Raw genomic sequence first — 23,882 nt, forward strand, 5'->3', positions numbered from 1 at the left:
TCAAAGGCCGGGCAATTTGTCCGCAAATCGCCAACCTTGCCCTGCTCAATTATCGATCAAATAAATTGCAGCGAATATTTAAAGACTCGTTTCAAATTAATTTAAGCGAGGGTCGACCAGTGGCCAGCCAGTAGCCAGAAGCCGTTCCGTTGCCTTCTTTGTGTATCGCTTGGGTCCCAGCTCGTTTAATTTATATTTCCTTGGGCACAATTAGCGATAATCAGCGTTTTTGTCGTTGGTCCTTCGCCTTTTCATTCCCAATCCCAATCTCATTCGCATTCGCATTCCCACTCTCCATTCTCCATTCTCGATTCACCATTTTTGTTTTTGTGTTGTATTTGGGTCAGTACGCTGCGATGTGCACAATAATTTATTTCATTTCAAGATTTAATCGGGCGAAATTTTAGTTTGTCGTGTCGTTTGTTCTGCGCTCAGTGCGCTCCATTGTCCGGCTAACACATTTTTAAATGCCCTCTTGGACAATGCCGACCTTGGAGCGACTCTCTGATTGCACCAAAATGATGTAAGTGGATGGCGGAAATGGCCCAAATGGGTAATTAGATGTCATTTTGGGGGAAATTAAATACACTTTATTATTATTATTCCAATTCTAGCAGAATCGATACGCAAGCAACCCAGAAACCTATATTTTATTTATATATTAAATGGAAAATGGAATATATTCGTATATTTTTTGGTAAACTTTAAGTGGATTTCCATTGAATTGATCAAAGTTTTTTCCACGAAGCAGGAATTTATGTGTGTTTACAATTCAATAGCACTCGTTGGATGTCTCTGTTTTCCCTTTCCCGAGGAACATCCGTCAGTTGCCATCCATTAAATTGCTGTGCGCCTCCCTTCCATCCATGAGATGAGGATGCGGATGCGGATGCGGCAGACAACGCCCATAGATCCACAGACAATTCCCTGCGACACATAACTTCCAATTGAAAATATCTTAGAAAAGTCAAACACAAGTGCAAATGCCAATAAAACAGGGACTGCTCTGGGGAGGAGCAGCCAGAGGGGAAATACATATACTCGTCGTGCGCACACGACCGCCACATACAAAGTCGTTGTGGGGCTATAAAGTTGATTGTTCATAAATGTACGGGGCGTATACGTAATGTCAGGCACTGCACTAAACCAATGCAGGACTCTCTGCACACCAGACTGCACAGATGGGGGAATGAGTGGTGCCATCATGGGTGGTAGCGGTGGTGCTGCTGCTGGAGAGTGTAGCCATAAAGTGCCAGAGTAATGAATTTATTAAAAGCCCAGTTTGTTAAGCAACAGCCACAAAAGTGAAAGAGTGCAAAGGCAAAACGCTTCTTACCACGGCACGGCCCGGCCTGGTATGTTGGCCAAGTTTACCTAAATAGATTTCCATTATTCTGTAGTCGTATTCGTGCCATGCATGCGACTGAAAATGTTAGTGTTAATGCTAATGGATTTGTGCCAAGTTCTCGCCTGTACAATGTTGGCTCACTGATTTATTCGTGGTCAAAAGCGGGACACTGCTTTTATTTTTTTGTCGCTGTTTGTTCTTTCCATTGTTGTACCCTTTTAGAGGGTATTGTGAAATGTACAGAAGGAGGCGCTATAAAAAATATATGTATGCATATTCTTGATTTGCAGTCTTTCAAATAAGTTCTTGGGTTTTGAAGCCTCGATTTGTCAACGATCGGTGGCGAAAACTGCAAAGGGGGGTTCCTACAAATCTTCTCGCAAGGGTATTGAGAGCTTTGGCATTTGGTTTTTCCCATTTTTTGTGGCACACTTCTGGTCGCTTTTATTTTCGTTTCATTGGCGCTCCTAACTTTTGACCCACAAAGGTTGCCGCTTTGCCGTGTCCTTTCCCGCTCTAACGACTTCCTGGGCAGCGACGTTGACCGAGCCGTCAACTGCACTGCACAGCAGACGTCTTGGCCAAATTTGCATGCCGTAGTCGGCGTTGCCTTTTGCGTTAACGTTTGTTTGACTTTGACGTCGAAGTTGAAGTCGACGGCGCTGCTACCACGCCTTGTTTATTCTGCTTGCCTTCCGTGTTACGTGTTTATCGCCTGCAAATGGCGATTCTTTGGGAAAAGTGAAAGCCGTCTCGCCTCTGGCTTTCCCGGGGCTTTGCTCTCCTTAACTTCTCTTAACTTGGCTTTGGCCCCACTCTCGGCTGCCGACTGTCGACTGTCGGTTGGTCGAGTGGGTGGCTTTGAGTTGAGTTCAACTTGCTCGGCATTTCAATATCAACAGAGGCATGCATAATTTCTTGGCCGAGCCTATGCAAATTTTCCTCGGAAGTGTTCCATCGAAAAAGTGTGGCCGTGTATGTGTGTGCGAGAGTGCGGCTGAGGGAAGGAGAGGGCCTGGCTGCTTTGTGCCACATTTGAAAGCGTCGGAAAGCAGGTCAACTTCATTTTTCGTGCTGACCGACAACCACAACGATGGGGCAACACAGAACAGAAGCAGCAACAACAGGCGGTTGCTGGCTGCTTGTTCTCGTTGTTGCTGTTGTTTGATGTGCGAAAGCCGCAAACACAAATTAGCACAACAACAGAGGCGGCAGCAGCAGCAGCAGCAGCAGCGGTGGCACCAACAACGCGTCCATCATTTCCTTTGCAACACTGCGCCTCTGCCCCACACACTTGCATCGCTGGAGGCTCTGCTTTCGATTCGCGTTTTTGGTTTTAACTGCCTTTTGGTTGGGTTTTTTATTGTTATTATTTGGCGCTGAAGCAGCTGACGTTGCCGTCGACGTCGTCTGGCCTTACCATCGCCGCCGCCGCCGCCGATGCCATCGTCGTGGACTTCTTGGCATAAAGTCCAAAGTGCAAATGTTTTGCGGTCAGTTTGGATTCGAAGTTGGCCAGAAACGCGACGCGTCATCGTCGCACCTGCTCCTTGTCAGCTGGCTTAGTGGCTGTGGAAGAGCCCCTTATATTCAGCTTTTCGTTTTGCATTCTTCCTTCCATACGAGTGTATGGGCTGCGGTTTTCCCCGAATTTTTCCACCCAGCTCTGCGGTCGACTTTCGTTCATTCGCGGGACTTTCCGTCCCTGAAATTCATTGGGAGTTTTTGTTTGTTGCCCCCCACACAGAAGCTACAAAGAAGGAGCAGGTACATCCACATCCTGTACATTCACGAGACAGAGAAAGCGTTAATCCTGCCACACTATGTCTGAAAGGAAAAGCAATTACCAGTGAATACAACCGACGAGTGTGTGGTGTGGCATTCACGTTCTGAAGAAAGATTTAAGAGAGATCTTTAAAGGGACTTTAACCTGTTTCCCAGGGTAAGTTAAAGTGATTATTTGGTTGAATATATAACTAAACGAAGGCTAGAGATATTTAAGAGGGTTAGTTCGTTAATAGAAAACATCGATTCAGAGATTCAGAGATCTAAGTACATTTGTCTAGAAATATACAGTGCCGGACAGCCATTAATTTTCAGTTTACTGCTGTTTAAAGAGCTTTTCCATCGCAATTGTTACGGGAAAAATAAGTTTATTCGATTAAGGAATCAATTTTCCATACGATTGGCTAACGCCTCCCTAATATATAATTATCGAACCTTTAAAGAACCTACAAATCTTTGAAATATTTCTCCTCTTTAAGCTCCTGGGCCACAACAATTTAGCTGGCAGCTGGCAAACAGAAAAAAATCTTCGAAAAGCGCTTTATGAATTTTATGCTAATAAAATTTATGGCACAAAAAAAAAACTTATATTCGTACATATATATTTTGAAAAACACACAAACGAAATATTTATTGTGCTCGCTGCAATTTCTCATAAAAGTTTCCGTTTTTTGGAGAAGTGGGCCGTCCGGCCGGTCGGCAACAACGAATAAAAAACAAAGCAAATTGTGAACAGTTTAAACTTTTGCCTCTCTCCCCAGTCGCCTCGCTTCATGTTGCCCGATAAGTATGTTGCAAAATTCGGTGGGGCAAGTGGGGAGCGCTGTGTGGCAGGATATTTAAAGCGCTGCCAAGATGTGCAGAGGCGTTTAGCGCGATATTATCACCTGGTTGGCGGCCCCCTGGGGTATGGGCCCCCACGTGTGGTGGGTGCGCCCAGCATAAAATCTAAAATAATTTTATTTGCCACGCATTAAACCAGACGTGAAGAGAGGGTGCATGGTGGATGGGGGATTGTGTGGTCTCGCTCTTCTGGCTGGAACTTTTTACGCATAGCCACGCAGAGAGAGAGAGAGAGAGAGAGAGAGCTCGCAACGCATTTTAGCTAAAAGCATTTCAATGCTGTTAACTATTTTTGATGGCGATACGCACTATAAACCGCACCGAGTACGAGACGAGTACGAGTACGAATAGTAGCAAAAAGCCGAAGGAACTTCAAAGCTAGAGATGGTAAGGGCACGCCCTTTGTATGCGCTTGTGTAGGAGTGTGTGTGTGTGTGTGTGTGTGTGTGTGTGTGTGAGCGGAAATAGAATTAAAATCTCAATGGAATTGCAACACTTAATTTGCTCGCCCTTTACATACGTGCACCTTGGAGATAATGAGACAAAGCCGCTTAGCGATGCATGGCCGCCTTTGCGGCGGCTGCGGGGCTTTCGAGGCGATAGCAGGGTGGGGGCACCCACGTTAATGAAAAAATGTAATTGCAACGGCTGCCAGGGAAAATTAATTGTGTCGCCAGTGAAGATGCAGCGCTATAGGAGGACACAAAGCCAGAACGATACAAATACAGATACAGAGGGAGCCCGGCGGGTCCCAATTGAACCCCATTGAAAGGTGTCAGCAATTAAGTGAAATCAGCACTTGGCGTTTCCCACAGGGCAATTGCAATCGGCGGGGCCCAGCGAGCAGGTGTGTGCAGGTGTGTGCAGGTAGGGGATAATTAATCTTTTAGTTTGCCACCTTGCTCCCTTCGGTTCAATTAAGTCGTTTCGCTGGGAGGGTGCATCAGAACATCGGGCCACTGATCTATGTAATTATTATGCTTTGATCCAATTATGGAAGGGCCAAATGGAGGTGAAAAACTGACAGCACACATGTCAGACAGTGGGAACTCTCTCCTGCGGGAAGGTGACTGATGAAACGACAAACAGAGCGACAGATTGGGTGGGGATTAATGGGAAGTGGTGTGTGGTGTGTGATGGAGTCTGTTTGCCTCGCTGCGGAAGTGCATGAATTGAGCTATGAATATACGGTACAATGTTGCTGATAGCAGAGGGTGGCAACATCCTGCCAATAGGATTAGCACAACAAAGTAGCGACGTATAAGGCATACGCATACTTATGCGTATGCGTATGCGTACACGTATGCATGCGGCAAGTGCGTGCCTGAGTGCACCTGTCAGAGCTTTTAAGTCATCCACCCAACCGTCATAGTTGGCTCTGTTCCCGAGTCCGGCAACTGACAACTTGACAGCCCCCAACTACCACCAAGAAAGCAGCCAGAAACCCAGAAAACCAGCTAACCAGCAGCCAGCACCTAACCAGCACCTCCCATGGCAAGCGGACAGGCAAACAAACAAACGGAGTCCTTCGCATGTGTCTTACTAGGCCGAGTCGAGTCGAGTCGAGTCGAGTGTCTAGTATGCGAGTGTCTAGTATGCGGGTGTCTGTTGTTTTTCGCTTGGCACCAAACATGCAAATGCTCCGTGTTCCAGCGCTCCAGCTCCTGCCCCTGCTCTAGCCAGAACATCATCAACAAGTACACAAGGCACTGGGAACGAGTCGAGTAGGGGTACGGGTACGGGTACGGGTACGGGTACTAGCACGGGTACGGGTATGGACATCAAGTAGAGGCAAGGGTGGGAAAGCCAGTACAGGAGTCCACAATGAGATGCCAGGTTCAGTCGCATAAATGCATAAGCCGCAGCACGCATATGTGGGCAGGGCGATGGCAGGTGGGCAGCCAGATAATCATGGGGCACATGAAAAAGGTGGCTGGCGAGAGGATGGATGCCTGCTCCACTTTAATTAAAGGAACTGCAGCGAGCTGCCCGGAAAATGTCAGCGCTGTGGCCACGCCTCAAGCATGCCCCAAAAAAGTGTGCTCTTCCCCCGCACAGAGTACACCGCATTTTCGGTTCAAGTTATCTTTATGGATTACACCAAACAAATTTGTAGAAATGATTCCCACATCTGATGTTACAAGTAGAACCTTCAAGGATAGCCATCAATTCTCTGTCAATTATCTTTGGGGTAAGGGCATCCGATATTCGTGCTGCTCGTAACATAATACTGCCCTTTGTGAGTGTTCAAATGCAGCTGCCAAAAGTTGCCTTAACTTGTGCACATTGTGTGCAGTTTCAGTTTATTTCTGGGGCATTTAAGTGACTGGCCGCCTTAGCCAGGGTTATTGCTGCTTCTGCTTCTGCTGCTCCCCCTGCCAGCAGCTCTGCTCTCCTGCCTTTGACGTGCACCACGACTGCTGGTAAATTTTTTCTAGCTTTGGCTTTGGCTTCTACTGCTACTGCTATTGCCACGAGTGGTAGTATGTCGGCCAAACTAACACATCCCGACACAAGTCAAGAAATTTATGAGCTGTAACGTTTTCTGTTGCTGTTGCTGATGGGGCTGATGGAGCTGATGGGGTCTTGGTCTCGAGTGAGTGGGGAGTGTTGAGTGTGGAGTGTGGAGAGTGGAGTGTGTGTGGGGCTTTCGACTTAATTGAAATTTAAACGTTTAACCCTCAGTGTGTCAGCAGTTAAGTCCTTTGTTTTGGCAGTTGAACAGCAGAGCCAGCAGAGCGCCAGCGTTTCATGTAGCTGACAGTTTGCCATTTCAATTTGCGTCACCACTACAACTTGTAGCACGTAAATCAAGTGCACCAATGTTGCATTAAGCACTCACTGGGCTTGGCCGGGCTGGGTGCCCCACTGCCACTGCCAGTGCGGCCAGCTGGCCATGATTTCCATCGAATCGAAAACCAATAAAAGGCATGGGTATTAACCCAATTATGCCACCGAACTTTTGTAAACTTTGCCCCGCTGATTGGACTACTCTGACACGCAAAGGACCGAGCAGCCAGCACCACCGACGCATGTCCCGTCCCGTCGAGTGGCCATTTCGCTCATCGTCCATTGCCATGGCAACTGTCGCGTCCAACACAATAACACGGAGCATGCACCGACCACACAGCACACATACTCAAACAATCATACAATCATACACTCATACACTCATACACTCATGCAAGCAACCAGACCAAGACCCACCCGGCCAGATCCCCGTCCGAAACGCACTCACACTGTGCCACGGACACACCTGTGCGCCGGCGGCAGCCAGTTGTGCAGTGGATTCCAGTAGAGCCATGTAGAGCCTGGCCATGTACACGTCCAGTCAGTCCAGTGCCAAAGGAACTCGGTTTTCTTAATTTAATATAAATTCTGTGCAAAAATTTGTGTGTAATTAACCCCGAATACCGTGCACGAAACAGATCTGCACTTGACGTTCTATCCCGCCCAAGGGCGAGCACGGGAAATGGCCGAACCAGAGACTCAAACGCACCGCAGCAGCAGCAACAGCAGCAGCAGCAGCAGCAGTAGCATATTTCTCAGGAAAATGTCAAACATTTTGTGTGATTTTTTGTTGTTGTTGTTGTTCGCTCGTATATTTTTTTATACGGCGGACAGTATACGCGCACGCTCGCTGGCTCTCTCCTGCTAAGAGATGGAATGCTTTGTGCTGAAGGAAAATTAGCTGGCATGCCTTTGGCACGGAGAATATTACCGTTACCTCTCTCTCTCTCTCTCCATACTCGGATCATAAAGCAGCTGCACTACTGGCCCCATCTCCTAGCGACTGACTGAAGCTTCTCCAGTGTCCCGCACACACACACACACGCAAACACACGGGAAAAATAGTCGCATAGCCGTGTAGTCGAGGACAATCCAATCCACACACGGAACCGTTTATTTGCACGGCTGTACAGGAGGCTAGAGGCTTACTCCTGCCACTGCCCACACCACTCGTGTGGGTGGAGTGGCTTTTGAGTGGTTTTTCAATGAAGTGTTAAGTGGGTGAAACTGCCTGGCAGCAGTCCCATCCATGTGTCCCCGTGTCCCTGTGTCCCTGTGTGTGTGTGTGTGGTGTAATGTAGGGTGGTGTTATTGTGTGCTTAGCTACTTTAGCTACCATCCTGTGTGTGTGTGTGTGTGTATGTATTTAGTTGTTGTCGCTCTCTCCCTCTCTTTGTCGTTCTCTTGGCGAATACTATTACTGCTGCGGTCTGGGCACACCTTTGCCAACATCCTCCTCCTGTTCGTATGCTTGTTGTTGCTATTGTTTGATGGTGGTTATAAAGCTGACAGCTGTCAGTTTGGTAGTAAATTTGCTAAAATGTTTATTTGCCAAGCGGCTAAGTTTGCGTTTAACAGCATCCACACAGCCCACACAGATACGCACAGAGTGGCAGAGTAAGTGGGTGGGGGGGGGAAACCACACCAACACACTTGAATAGTTGAGGCTGCCGCCGCCACACAATCACAGACATTGTGTGAGCCCGCAAAGATACATTTCGACAGCAGCAGGACCATGGCCAAGGCAAGCAGCTCCGTTCCTCCAGGCGCAACGTGGGTCAGGCTTAATCATTTATAAACAGCTGCAACAACTACTGTAGCAACAACAGCAACAGCAATAGCTTTAGCTATAGCAGCAGCCACATGGCGGGGGAATTGCCTAGGAAATTCCTGGCATTGCCTGCATGACAAATGCTGTGGTACTTAATAATAGAATAATTATGGCAACACCATCAAATAGTTTAATGATTATGATGCCCATATCCACACAGAGAGACAGAGAGACAGAGAGAGAGAGGACTAAGTATTTGCGTAACTGTAACCTCTGTAATGACTGCGTGTATGTGTATGTGTGTGTGTGTGCCAGCTGCAGTTTAATTGCTATTCTGCAATAATGTTATTCCCTCCGAATGGTGAAGAAGGAGTGCCCCGGAGATATAGTCCCACTTCCATTATCAGAGGCCGGGGCCATTTGCACTTCTAGGATGCCAGTCAATTTCCAAAATGTACTCGATTGCCTAAGAACAAAACAGAGAAAAACTTGATTCGTTCTTCTCGTTTCTCTGATGATTGCTTTATCATCGTTTTTCTGGCCTCCCCGGCTAATGGACTCAAACTGCCTTTTGTTGTTGCCTGGCAAAGAGAAAAGTAACATTTTATTGCATTTCCCTGGCCACTGCTGCTTCTTCTTTTTTGGATTTTTTTATTATTAATTTATTAAAAGCCCGATTCCCGTCGTCTGCCCCATTGCCGCGGCTGCTCAACGCCTCGTAAACCATTCCAAAATCATCATCAACTCCAATGCAGTGGCAGCGGCAGTGCCAGCCGCCTTGTCGGCAAATGAAATGTAAATCCGCGGAGGATGGTGAGGATGGGAAATCGCTTGAAAGGCAACAATCGAAGCCGGGAAACAGACTCGGAATAAGCCGCAGCCGTTTCGAGTTTAATGCTCGGCAATCGCCATTGCCATCAATGCAGCGCCTGCCTTCCTCAATGCCATTCCCATTCACCATTCACCAATCACCATCCCAATTCCCACTTTCATTCGCCATCCCAATTCCATTCACTTTGGCGCTCTTGTGTTTATATAATTTAATTTTGGTTTTGCAATCAGCTCGATAGGTTTTTGCAGATTTCTGCTACTGCTGCTACTATGGCTGCTTCGTAGAGCTTCTTTTGGCTTAAGCACCTTGAAGGCATTCAAATGATTACAGAAATTTGTGGCCAAAAATAACCAAAAAATTTAGTTTTTCGAAAACTATTTTCCACGCGATTTAACAGATAAAATTCACTTTGATATTGCGTGAAATGTGCGGCGCTTGTGTGTGAAAAAGGGAAATTTAAATCAAATGCAGGGGCAGTGAATTTTTCATAGCATACTTTAGAGCGCGACATGCCGTAGCTCCTGTCAACGCCCCCGTCACACTGAACACACACAGGACACAAAGCGCACAGAGGGTGTGTGTGTGGAGTGGTTCTGCTGGGTGGGGATTTGAAGCAGGAGCTGGAGCTTGAGCTCGAGCTTCTCGCTGTCTATTTCGCTGTCGACTGTCGACCCTCGACTATTCCCCAGTCAGCCAGTATGTGTATGTGTGTATCCCTCTGTCCCTCGCGGTGCTCACTCTTTGATAAAAACCGAAATTAATTATTGACGAGCCCGTTGCCGCGGCTTGGCGCACGCGTTACTCCCGATTCCCCGTTCTGCGGAAAATTTAAAAGGCGTTCGACTGAAAGCCGTGCGCATATTAGCACACACACGCCAGCGACACGAAGAGTTTCTTCCTTGTACGCGCACTTCCGCCCTCTTCCGTTTACGCTTAAGAGCCCAAAATGTATTTACTTTGAACTAGCAAAACTGTCAACGTCCACCGCAAACTATCGGCGGCAAGAAGAACCCGCATCAACGAAACCATAACCAAGCAGTTGTGAGCAAACAAATTAGTGTTTAATTATACATAGGCGGTGGCATACAGCAGGCATCCAACAGCTAGCAGCCGGCAGTCAAGCTGTGGGGCAAACTAACCAAGTGGCAATTCATTAAACTTCGAAGAAAGGACCCGAAAATGCATCAAAGCAGCGAAAAATGAGTGAAAAAACCATCGACAGCCAACACAAAGACAAGTATACTCTTACCAAGAGCAAAAGAAGCAGAAAAAGAAACAAACACAAATATAAACCGCATTAGAGGATGCAGAAGCGTCCGAAAGCGGAAGTGAAGCGCGTGACGATGTCGGGCACGGGGCAGGGACATGGACAGGGACCGGCCAAACCGCCTCGTCTGAAGGCCGCGAAAAAGCATTTGCAATTCGAGAGTCCACTGCCACGTCGGACACGCGCCAGGCAGCAGCAGCAGCAGCACCACCACCACCAGAAGAGGCAGCAGCAGGGGCATCCAGACAAAGTCATTGCTATGCCGAGCAACAGCCAGGATGCGGACACGGATGCGGCAGCGGAAGTTGGAGTGGACGTGCCAGAAACAGAGCCAGTGCCAGTGCCAGTGCCAGTGCCAGTGGTCGAACCAGGATTCAGTCAGGATTCAGTGTCACAGTCGTCGGCCATAAAAAGACGTCTCGCCGAGGGCTGCAGCACTCTTATGTATGCGTGTCAGCGCGGCGACATTGTCCAAGTGCTCGCCCAAATGCGCGCCAAGGTAAGATGAAATCTTTCACCCACCAAGCCCGTCCCTGCCCCCCATTGCTTGCCCAAAACACGTGTTAGGGTTCAGCGGGAAAAACTAGCCAACTTCCAGTGTGGCGCTAGCAGCAGCTGAGCCAGATAATGGCCAGGCAGTCATGGTAAAAACATGGAAAGTTGACTTCTCCAAGGCGGAACAGGGCGGATCAGAGTAGGGTGATCCGATCCCAAAAATGAAAGCCAGCCACACCATCAGCCATCGGCCACCAGCCAGTCATCTTTGTGCCTCAACAAAGGCCCAAATCAGGCAAAGGCGTAACAAGATTTTAATCTTTTTGCAGTCACGATGAGCCGGCACAATGGTTAAAGCCAAAACAGAAACCCTTTCGATGCTTTGGAAGGACTATGCCTCGGCTTCCTGCTTGCCCCTGCCCCCGCCCCTGCCCCTGCCACTTGGATTTTGGGGTATGGGAGTTCTGGGGGTCTTTAAATTTCCGTTGCAGTCATTTCGGCGCATTGTTCACAGTTCAGAGCCCCTAATTGCTTCATAAACATTTCTACAACAAGCTGGGGCATAAGGGGCATAACAAAGGCGAGTTGAATTTGAATGCTGTAAATGGCAGGACATTTAAAATTGACAAAATAATCCCCCAGGCTTAGTTATGCCAGCCGAATGGTGAATGCTGAATGGTAAATGGTCCTTTGGCTCTCTCTCTCTCCTGCTTCTTCATGGTTGTTCGCCTTTCCCTTTCGTTCCCAGGATTTGATTCCATTTCGTCCGGTTCGGTCGTCCTTCTTTGGCTCCTTCGCTCGCTCGCTCGCTCGCTCACTCACTCGTCAAGCGTCTCGGCTAAATATGCCAATTTTACATTTAATTGAAATTTGAAAAGTTTTTAATTGAACGCAGATAAATTTTCAAGGCAGCATTGGCATTGGCATTGTCCGGAGTCTCGTCACGTTCCCCTTCTCCTATTTTTTGGAGGATGTTGCTAGTTTTGCAATTATTCGACAGTTCCAGTATTCGAATTGGAATGCCCGCCGCCCATTGTGAGCCCTGACAAATGCCTTCATTTCCGGACAGTTGACGTGCCTTCGTTTTGGTAATTGATATTGACGCCAAATTTGATGTGAAATTGCCCGGCATTGGCATTGCCATCGGCCCGAGCTTTGCGCAATGTTCGCGAGAGACTTTTTGCGCAAATACTTAAATGAGAAAGCCCCCAACCCTCAACCCTGCGGCAGTTTGCTTGGTTATGTAATTGCTAAATGACATTTCGGTTGCCTAACCTTGGTCCAACCACCCACACCCCGCCACTGGCAAAGCAGTTTATTTGCCTGTGAAATATGGCAAATGCTGGCGATTATTACTTACTTGTGCCGCCTATTTTATGTGGCCCATAAACAACGACAACATGACCGCATTTTCAGTGGCTGCCAGCTGAAAAACAAATGAAAGAAATGAGGCCTAGGGCGGGAAAATTGGTATTGCAACTTTATTTCTTGGGCAGCAGTGCGTATGCGCTATGCAAATGTACATTACCCATACCATAGGTTCTTCAATTCAGCTGGAAAGTACTTAAATTCTCTGCTGCTACATCTGAAAAACCCTGCAACTTTCTAGCTTTATCTAATCCGATCTGTCTATGGTATATTTTTTAAATATTTAAAATACAGGTAGATAGAGCTTTGAGTTCCAGGTAAAATCCCTCAGAGTTCTGTAAATCCGAATGTAATTACGCCGCCAGTTGCTGACTGATATTATTAATGTTCGTTTACTGTGGTATCGTTGTTTGCTCTGCTTATTGCTGCCCTGGCTGTTTATTCAGTTATATCTTGTGCCTGTAAGACATGTTTTAATTTGTCTCTTGTCTCTGCATGTCTGTGGCTGTCGTCCTGCCGCTCTCCCACTCTCTCTCTCTCTCTGGTGTTCTGGTGTCAGCCTCGATAAGGCCGCCTAAGCTATTAAAAGTTTTAATGTCTTTAATTTGCCGTCTTTCGCTCTGGACTCCGGACGGAGTGCAGACGTATATTTTTTCTGTTCTGTGGAATAATTAAACAACGTCTATTTGTTTTGGCTGGTGGCTTTTTCACTTGCTGACTGGCTGATGTTTGCCTCGCGTTTTTATTTCTCCTCGACAAACATACAAATATATATATATTTTTGATATAATTATGGCTGGAGTACTCTTCAATTGTTTCGAATTCACTTGAGCGGCTGTCTTAGTTGTGTTCGCTTTATTGGTTTCTTGTGTTGTCGATATTATTTCTGTGTTCAACATGGCGTATGAGTAAATACTATTGCCGAGCACTTCTTAGCGGAGCAGCAAAAGCTTCTTACTTTATACAATCACACAAAAGACTCACAGACACGTAAATATATTGCTGAATAAACCCAGAGAAAAAGTGTAGAAGAAAACTACTCTTAAGGTTTCAATTCAAAAGTTGAAAAGAATACAATTTAGCTTTTCTCAACTATGAATCCATATGGAAATATATATAAAAGTGGAAATAGATATAATTTTTCCTCGAGTGTATAGTGTAGACACGGCATTGGCTTTTGTGTGAGTCAGTATATATGTAGGTACGATTATACATACATATGTATGTACGTACGTACCACTGGTAGTACACATCGATGGTGGCTTTTCAGCTTCTTTAGGGCTGAGAGGGCACTCAGGCAACATCCATCGACTTTGTTTACTTGCCTGCTATTGTTTTGCTTAAACTTTTCATTGATGTTGGTTTTTCCAGGCGACCCCTCCCCCCCTCCCCCCTCACTCTGTCCAACCTCCCTTCAATATCTTGTCCTCCGTCTTTATTGTTTCGTTGTTGTTGCTGTTTTTACCAATTAAGTCTTAATTTCTTAGAAAATAAAACTTTTTGGCTCCTGGCATTGTTTGCTGCTGCCTCTGCCTCTGCCTTTGCCTCTGTGCAAGTGTATTTCCCATGCTTTTCCCCCAGCTTTTCTTTCTCTTACCGCACCCGCCTCTGCCACTGCCTCTGCCACTGCCTCTGCCACTGCCACTGCTTCTGCCTTTAGTTAATGTTAATGGCGTAATTGTGCCACCTCCGCGCCGGGATCGGTCACTGGTGGCTCACTCCCACTCGTTGCTCTCGTTACCTTTGCCGGCTTCAAGTTTAAACCGCAATTTACCCAAGAGTTCGAAACTGAAGTTTTACACCACAAGTTGGTAATTGTATGTCTATCTATGTATGCCCTGCCCTGCCCCGCCCTGCCCTGCCCTGTCCTGCCATACCCCAGCATCGAACAGAGGCTCCCTAGATTGCTGCAGGTGTGAATTATTTATTTTCACTTAAGATTTGCGGCCCTCGTTGCCAGACAGGCACGCTGGCAACCGGCAGCCGGCCAGTTATCCAGGAACTCAGCCCGGCAGCTTGGCCATCAGCCATCCATTCGCTTTTACAGCTTTAAGCAAAAGTTTTCGCTCAAAAGTCAGCTGCAGAAGTTGATTTTGGCTCTGGCTCTGGTAGCCACAGGAGATGCCAAGGCATGGGTTGGCTTTTGTTTGTTGCAAATAATATTAGACCCAGGGCGAAACAACTGCCGGATTGCTGGACCCAGGCCATGCCCTCTGCTAAACCACTTAATTCTACTCGTGCAAGGGGGATTTTGCATCGAAGAACTTTGGAAGATTTACTCTTTTGATGGCTAAAGGAATCCCATATACCCTTTGGGCCAGCACTTAACAGGGTATGATGGACCAGTGGGAAATGCGAATGGGAATTCTGTGTGGTCTTCGCGGAGCTGTGGCGCTGGCGCTGGTGCTGGCTTTTCCTCTTCGAGTGGTTGAAAAGTTGTCGTAGAAAATTAATTTGAAATTCTGTACGCACTTTTTTGCTCCAGCTAAACTTTGAATGCGGGATGTGCTTTATGCACATATTTTGAAGCTCGAAGCTCCAAGAATGGCACTACGGCTTAGAGAATGTATTCGCAATTGCAACAGTTTTCCATTAGTCTCGATTGATTGACCTTCGGTCGCAGTCGCAGTCCCCGTCGAAGTCGTCGTCGTAGTGAACATTTTTTTAATTACACCCACTCAGAGCACTTTCTTTTTGGCATTTCGCTTTCCCTTCAATCAATATGCAAATTATTATCAATTTGGCCGAGTTCTCTTCCCCGTACTTTTGGGATCGTTGTGTCGTGCTTTTGCTTGGCTCTGCTCCGTGCTCAGTTCTCCGTGTGCTACGACTCCGGCATTCGCTTGGTAATTTTAATTGCAATTTTTACTTTAGTTCCCGCCCCCACCCCCCATGCACCCGGGTGCCATGACGCGGCGCTCAACACGTTTGGCACATTTTGTTGAAAATTCATTAAAAATGACGTCGAAAAAGTTTTCATTTCTCCTGCTCTTCCTCCTCACACCCCACCGCCTTGCAGGAGTAGCTTTTCCCCTGTTCAATCGGTCGATGCAATGGCTCGTTCGCTCCTTGGTTGCCATCCATTCATTTGATTTGCCTGCCTCCCTTCCCCAGGCAGTCAGATTATTTCACAATATCTATTTACCTTCAGTTGCAGTCATTTGAATTTTTAATTAATCGTTCGGCTGTTTGCCGAACCAGGTAAAGCAAATTGCTGCAACAGCCCAGATACTCGTACTAGAATGCAATCAGTGCTAGAGCCTGGCCCGTCCTGATTGGGCGGCGGACTTCTTTTGGCTCATTGAGCGCCGCGTACTCTTTCACCCATTGACCTCTGGCATTTGCATGAGATCGAGGGAAATTTTCGACAGTTTTGCATGTCGGATTACAATTAATTAAACGCCATGGCCTCACACAAATGTCCAAATAAAAGTCAGCGCCAATGCCATTGCCATTCAGTTAAATTAAGGCCAAAGGGTTTGAGGTTTTAGTCATCATCAAAAAGTTGGGGCCCAAATGAGCGTCAGTGGCTAATTGAGCACAAAACCCCATTTCCAATCGGCTGGAACCAACTTTGCCTGGAGCACTGAGCTGTGGGTGGACGGTGGACGGTGGACGAGAGTATGTGGTATCCATATGCGGCGGCTTAGCCGGACAGCTGTCCAATTAATTAGAAACCACCAGAAATAGCAGACGGACTATGACGAGGATGACTCTCCGTCAGACTGCCAGACTGGCGGACAGCCAGACTGTTTGGTTGGCTAACCAGTTGGCCAAATGGCCGGCTGGCCGGCTGGCTGGTTGGCTGGGTGGCTGCGTGGCCGGTTGTGCGTCAAACTTTGCAATGGAAAATTAATTACTGAAATCATAGAAATTTGTCTTGCAATGCGGCTGCCTTGGATGCTTGGATGCTTGGATGCTGGGGTTCCTGGGTTTGCTGTCACTGTTGTTTGGCTTTGGGAATGACTTCCGTCTGCCGGTTGCCGCCAGTTTCCATTCCGCTTTCCACTTACTACTCGTATACACAGTTGCCAGAAGTTGTTCCCGGCCGAAGTTGCCGGCCGAAGTTAGAGTGGAGCTGGAGTGGCAGTACAGGCTAGAGGACATATAGGATATCCGCATATGAATTTGTATGCTCCTGCTGCAACATTTTTGCTCAAGGAAATGCCCAGCAGGCTAATCACAAGCTGGCGGAGGGGCAGGCCAAATGGCAGAGCGGTAAAGGGCGGCCCAAATGGGGTACCCAAAAACTTTTGCCTCGGCATCCAACAATATTTGCTCCGAGTGCATAATGACAGTCAAAGTTGACACAAATGAGCATGGCTTGTTACTAATTTTAATGCGCTTCGGTGCACAGTGGGGTCTGAGCTCGAGTCCGAGAAAGTTTCTGTTGCGGAAATTACTTTGGATCCGGGGGTCGGTTCTGCATAATTTTTAATTGACCCTAGCCACGTTTACATCCCAGAGTGAGAGAGCTAACGGAGTGCCGGATGAAAGTTTCTCAAATATTTTACAAGTTAATTCGATTTAGACAAAAAACTTGAGCCATGACTTACAACTAACAAAAACTTGAACAATGAATTATGCAGGGGACATGGACACGGCATCGAGCCCATGTTCGGCATCCGATCCCTTCTTTAAAGTATGCATGAGGCATGAGGCATGAGGCATGTGCCGGGAATTGAATTGCTGTTAAAGCATGGAAATTGCTGTTGATGTTTAGCAAACAGTTTACCACCTGAGATTGAAATGGCTGACTGGTTAGCGGTACAGGGATAGGGATGGAGATGGAGATGCCAGCGGATGGATGGATGGAGCGGAGCGGTGGGGCAGCTCGAACCGCCAACAAAGTTTGTAGATCAAAATGAAAGTTTGCCGTTGTTGTTAATCCGTTGCACGGCATAAAAACTATGCGAAAGTTTACCTACACAACAGCAGCAGCATCAGCAGCGGCACGGAGCACACGAAATCCCATGGATCCCCAGAACACGAGACACGGAACCTGGAAGCTGGAAGCAGTAACCCCGCCACATGGCACATAGCATAATAATAATCCGTGCGGCAAACCTTTTGATGAGTTCAGGCTAAAGCGGATGAAAGGGGGAGAAAGTGCTGCTGAGCAGGGGCAGGGGCAGGGTTAGAGCTGGGGGCACGGCTGGGGCTCTGAGCCAAAGTAGCTGTAAATAATTGCCAAAACTACTTAAGAATGCTGCACCGTGAAACGCTTCCTAAAGGATCAGCAGCAGGAGAGGGGGCCCCGCAGCCGCAACAAAGGGCCTGAATCCAGAGGCAACGGCAACGGCAACGGCAACGGCAATGTATGCAGCCGCCATTGTTGCTGCAGCCGGCAACGTGGCACTAATTAGAAGTATAAAAGGTGCCACAACAACAGTTAGAGAACAGAGAGCATCATTCTCCCATCTGCTCTCTCTCTCTTTTATCACTGTCTCTGTCTATCTCTTTTTGCGGTGTATCTGTAGCTGTGGCTGGAGCATTGTCTGTCGAGCATGCAAATTATAGTTACTGCAAGAGCGACGCAGCAGCAAAAGGGGGAGACAGAGGCAGGGCCAGAGGCAGTAGCAGACGCTAGTCTGGCGTCTTGAGACGCTGCTGCCACGCCCCATGTCTGCCAATGGAATTGCAGGTGCTCTCTTTATGGGCCATTGTTGGTGCTGTTGGGGCTGTGGCCCTACCTGTGCACTTGGCCGCTTACATTAATTAAAAGACATCTTCAGTGGCCGGGTAAATGTGATTAACATATGAATGGCACATTGTCCGCATAAATTTGCCATTGAGTGCCGTCTGTGAGTGGCCCCTGGTGGTGGTCACTTGACATCTTAAGCAGGACAGGACAGGACACTGTAGCACAGGGCGACCCCGAGGCGCCTGCAAAAGAGTTTCCGGTATTTTGGCTCCAGCAACTCCCCGGGGGTTATCCAGAGGCATGTCTCCTGCTTGTGCTCCCTCTGTTCTTTCTCTCCGGCCTGCTCTAACCTTTTAATGTGCCATTCTGCTGTCGCGTCACACATAATTATGGCGGATGTGCTGGCCAACGAAGCGTTAACTCGAATTCTCGGCGCTCTGTGCTTTCTGGCCCTACTTTCGGTCTGTGGGGAGCCCGACCCGCTCCCGGATGCCAGTTGCCATTTGTGCCCTTTCATGGCTTTCAGGCCATGCATGTATTTTATTTTTTATGCATTATCATGTAGCAGAGTCCTGTACAGAGTCCTGTGCCGAGTCCAGGCTCTAGGAGGTGCTCTCTCAGCTGTTATTGTAGTGGCGGCTGCGTCTCCATTCATTATTATTTATGTTTTATGTTTATATTTATATTTGTACGCACTTCCTCCGAGTAAACAATAAACCTCATACTCTTTTTCGTGTCTCTCCTTTCACTTTGGTTCCGGTGTAGGGGGTGTCCTCACGTCGTATGCGTAATATTCAAAGGAGTTGAGTTCATGACTTCTGTGACCAGCTTCCATCTCATTGTTATGCTAATGGATTACGATATATGAATAATAAGTCCTGCCACAAGCGCGACCACTGGCCACAACAGAGACATCCTCATCCTCACACTTCGCCGCCCTCTTTTTTGAAGGCTTTGATTTCTCAGAACCTGAAAGTCCTTTGACGACGACAGTTGTCGCTTCAGTTATGCAAATACTGGATATCTTTTCTTTTTTTAGGCAGACCAATACAAATTATTTCCCTCTGTCTTTCTGGCTGGCTTACTAAATTCATAAACTCTCGAGGATACCATGCGAGTGAGGATTTCCCCCCCCTAAGCCCCAACGGGGAGACTGCTGGGCATAAAAAGCCCAAAGGAAGTTTTAAGTTTGGTTGTCAGAGTGCGCCCGGATGCCCGGAAGGTCCTAAAGGCAGCAGCAGCAGCAGCAGAAACAACACGTGCCGATTCCAGCTTAGGATTGGCCCTGGACAAGGCCGTAAAAATGCGTGTTTTATGTCCATACGGAGGGGGGCCTAACTGTTGCTGCATTTGCTGGATGTTGGAAGTTGGATGTGGGATATTGGATGGCTATCATAAATCCTACCTCCAGGTTTTAATACTCACCTTTTGTGTTGGGTTGTTTTGTAGCTCATTTGGCCCTTAATCTGCTGAAACTAAAAGTGCGGCTAGGGCCACCATGACCCAGTTTTTTTTTCTTTTTCTTGTTTTATTTTTAATATGTTTTATCTGCGAATGAAAAAAGAAAATCAAGAGCTCCGAACGTTCGTTTTAAAGGATTAAACGACATCAGCAGGATGTTGTTTCATTCAGCGGTTGGCAGGGTAATATTTTCCATTGGTTATGACAATTCGATCTGTATTATTGCCTCTAGAGTTTTTCCTGTTTTTGCTGGTATTTTTTTTTGTTTTGCTGGTTTTTCTGTTTTCCTGTATTTCTGCTTGTGCGGCCAGGGCACGTTTTATTTGTTTAAAGAACTATTAAAATGGCATAAACAGCGAATGGCGAATGGCAATCGGATGGCGGTGGAGGGAGGCTGTTACTGGGGCTCGGATCTGGCAATGCCAAAGTTTTATCTATCTATGGACCCTGGTGGGGGCCAGCAGCAGCAGCAGCAGCAGCTGCTGTTGCTGTTCCCTTTTGAGCCCGTGGTGGTTGTTGGTCGTATTTGATTATCGCATTTCATTCTGTGTTTGGGTGAATGTAGAAAGTTGAATGCAAATTTGCATGACACCAACAGAAGCAGGCAATGGGGGAAGTTGGAAGTCCAGTCTCCGATGCTGATGATGATGGCGATGATGATGATGGGGGAGAGAGAATGCGATGCGGCAACAATCACACCAACCATCATCATAATAATAACAAAAGCAGCAGCAGCTAGAGAACGGCAAGGGGCAGCGGCAGCAGCAGAAGAACTTTATTTGACGCTGCCCCCCCCTCCCATCTTGCCTCATCATTCTTTTTTCATTGTGCCACACCACAACACAACACAGCACAACAGGAGGCGAGGGAAGGGCACAAGGAAGGGGCAACCGGGCTGTCAAAGTTTTTAGGTATCATTTCAGTTTATTTGAATTATTCATAATCCGGACAGCAGCGTAGGTCCGCCGCGCCATAAGAAACAAACAGCAGACCCGGACAATACAGGGGCTATAGCCAGGGCCAGGGCCAGGCTAGGGCCAGGGCCAAGAACAGATAGCGGAAGCAGAAAATAAAAATCTTTCATTGTAAATATTTTGCCCTCCCACCGCTGCTGGTGCTGCTGCGAAAGAAATCAGGCAACGTAAAGTTTTTTTTTGGGACAAACAAAAGGGAAATGAAGCCACAGCCGCAAAAACCAAATTCGATTCAATCAACGGCCAAAATATGAGGGATCCAAAAGGAAAAGCCAAGCCAACCATTCCCCGAGTCCTATGCCAACTGCAAATTAAGTGAAACATTAAATATTGATGTTGGCTCTCAAACTCCCCAGAAAGTCAAATACCAGATCGCAGGCAATCAGAAATCAGTTTTGGGGTATATCGGACCGGTTGGCAATGCGGTATACATCCGACCTGTTGAGGCGCTGGAACAAACTAGGGTATTCCTCAGGGTCCTTGACGTAAGCACGCCCATGCCATGCCATTGTTCTGTGCAGCACGCAAATACGGAATGTCTTAAGAGTCGAAAGTTTTAACGCTTTTGCTTTTAGTTTCTTGTTCTTTTCGGCAGAGTTTCGCCTTAGTTTTCATAGCCATCGAACTCCTGGCTCGACCCACAATAAAATTTGCAATAAATTGGGCAGCCATCGAAGAATGGGCGGTGGGTCGGTGGGTCGCTGGGTTGGCGGGTGGTGGTTCTTTAGGACAGTTTTACGAGAGTCACGCGATAGTTGGCGCCTGATATAAATAGAAAGCGGCGTGCCCGAAATGATTGTAGAAATTGATTGTTGGTTAGAAAAGCAACACAGTCAATCATTCATTCCAGCCGGAAAGATAAACAGTGGCAGGAAATGGGAAAATGTGGAAACGGAGAAATGAAAGTGGAACTGGCGTCGCAGGAGCAGGCCAGAAATTAGCACAAAACTTGGCCCAGGACCGCATCAAAAGTTTGTTCGGAAGCCTAATAAGCGCCACCCGCATGCCAGAGAGGGGCAGACGGGGGTAAAACTCTCTCTTCTCTCTAGGGGTCTATTTATCCTTCTCCTTATCCCATCCACTCCCCCACCCACTCACTTACTCCCTCAGTCTTTCTCTAGTCATGTGAATTCTCGACGATTTGCCGACATTTTCACTTTTACATTTGCGTGCTGTCTCTGCCTCTGCCACTGCCACTGCCTCTGTCCGCGTCGCTGTCGTCGCATTGCGAATTCCTGCCAGCAGCGGGGCAAAGTTTTAGCATACTTTTCGGCGGCGGCGACAGTATTTTTTGTGCACTTGACATGTTTTGACACGCCAGAAAAGTGCACGGCAAATGGCGACGACTCCAACGGTCGCTCGGCGAACATGTTTTCGTTGCCCCTGGAGTTTGACGTGATTTTGCGCGCCAAAAATGCAAACGCAAATCTGGTGAGCCCTCAACGAAAAGCACCTTACCAAAAAGCACCTTACCATCGCCGTCAGACTGCAGTTTTTGATACAAAGAAAATATAGCCAACATTAAAAATGTACACATATCCCTTTTGAGAATGGGAGAATGGTGTACTCACCTGTCGATATCCTTGAGAATCGACTAGTAGTTTCTCCAAGTGCAGTGGTAACTCACCACGTTGCTCATAACAACCGTTTTCCAACCCGCTTTTGGCCGTTTCCAGGCGTCGCGTCCGACACTTGCACTTTCCAGGCGACGCTTTCCGTCTGTTTACCTTTTGCCGTTGCCAACACCAATACCATTACCATTACCTTTGCCGGTGCCGTTGCCTGTGTGCTGTTGCTTTAGTTACTGACCAACAGCGGGCTATCGGACGCGTTTTTCATTCAGCACATTATTTTATTGCTTTTGGGTAATAATTTCCACATGATTAACGTGAATATATGTATCTGAATGGTTTAATTATTAATTGGCGAGTACTTCTCCCATTCGGCACTTAACGCGTGTGAGTGTCGTTCCTGGCCGGGGGCGTGATATGTTTGGAAAAAATAATTGCTTTCGTTTTGCCAATCAACCAACCAACCAACCAACCGACCAACCGACCGACCAGGCAGCCAGCCAGACAGGCAGACGGACAACCAATCAGGCCAACCAACAACAACTTGGCCGGTTAAATAAACAACAAGCCTATATATAAAGTATTTTTTGTAAAAATATTTGCTGGCAATTAAGGTTTTGGCCCGCCACAATTACGCGATCTATCAAACATAGCACACCGGCCCCAAACGGCATCGGCAAAACGGTGCAAGGGTGAGAGAGAGACAGAGAGAGATAGAGAGACCATGTCGGAAGCAAATGTCGCTCTGCTGCCACATCGGATGGGAGCATAAATTGATGCAATATGCAAATGACATTTTAATTAGTTTATTAATCGGGTGCTCCTGCCGTGGCTGCAGGCGGCGGTTGGCGGCTCCGCAGGTGGAAACGCTTTTCCATCATCAACTAGCGACAAGTGAATGCTGAGCGGAATAATTAATTTTTGAGCCGGAAAACCTGTTAATAAGCTTTACAGTGATCTTGCCTCCGTTTATATCTTATATCTTCCATTTTCCATCTTTTGCAGCCCCAACTGCTGCGGCAACGGGACCGCAGCAATCGGAACGCGCTGCATTATTGTGCCGCGCAGGACCTGGAACAGACAAGAGACCTCGTGGCGGCCGCCAGCATCGCCATCGCAGCCCCCGAGCTGCTGGAGTCCGCCGATGAAGATGGCTTCACTCCGCTTCACTTGGCTGTTATTCAGGGCAACTTGGCCATGGTCAATTTGCTGCTAGCGAACAAAGCCGATGTGAATGCGGTGGACAATGAGGGTCACTCGGTGGTGCACTGGGCAACTGGTGAGTGGTCCGAGTTCCTCCGAAGAATGATTGATGTTTACTTTGATGAACTTATCCCTTAACTTATCTTGCCATAGTTTGCGGCGAGGTGGAGTCCCTGCGCGCTGTCCTGGCAGCCGGAGCAAACGTCGCCCAGCCGGATGTGAATGGCGGCACTCCGTTGCACTATGCCGCCCAGATGTGCGGGGCCAGCTACGACAGCAAGCAGCAGCAGTCCAACTCCAGCAAACTGGCCCTAGAGATACTCGGCATTCTGCTGGCCCATCCTCAGAGCAGTGTCGATGTCCAGGACAAGGACGGCCGGCAGCCGCTGCTGTGGGCTGCTTCGGCGGGATCGGCCAAGGCGATGATTGCATTGGTGAAGGCGGGTGCCCGTGTGGAGAGTGCCGATAAGTGGGTTCAATGGATTCATGTCCCCAAAGATGTTCTAATATTAAATCTCATATTGTTCTTT

At 47.6% G+C, this 23,882-nt stretch overlaps 1 protein-coding gene across 2 annotated transcripts in view; it reads left to right on the plus strand.

Annotated features, from left to right (window-relative positions):
- Positions 1 to 23,882, plus strand: part of LOC4801178 (uncharacterized) — a 70,566-nt gene that overhangs the window by 35,349 nt on the left and 11,335 nt on the right. The window contains exons 1-3 of one of the 2 annotated variants that reach the window (XM_001358275.5): positions 10,185 to 11,135; positions 23,155 to 23,428; positions 23,506 to 23,821. In XM_001358275.5, the coding sequence (XP_001358312.4) occupies positions 10,674 to 11,135; positions 23,155 to 23,428; positions 23,506 to 23,821 (1,052 nt within the window). In that variant the 5' untranslated portion in view covers positions 10,185 to 10,673. Of the gene's footprint in view, positions 1 to 10,184; positions 11,136 to 23,154; positions 23,429 to 23,505; positions 23,822 to 23,882 lie in introns of those variants that run through there. The other variant, XM_033378403.1, reaches the window with a different exon arrangement.

Source organism: Drosophila pseudoobscura, chromosome 2, assembly GCF_009870125.1.
Source record: "Drosophila pseudoobscura strain MV-25-SWS-2005 chromosome 2, UCI_Dpse_MV25, whole genome shotgun sequence".
Classification (NCBI taxonomy): Eukaryota; Metazoa; Arthropoda; class Insecta; order Diptera; family Drosophilidae; genus Drosophila; species Drosophila pseudoobscura.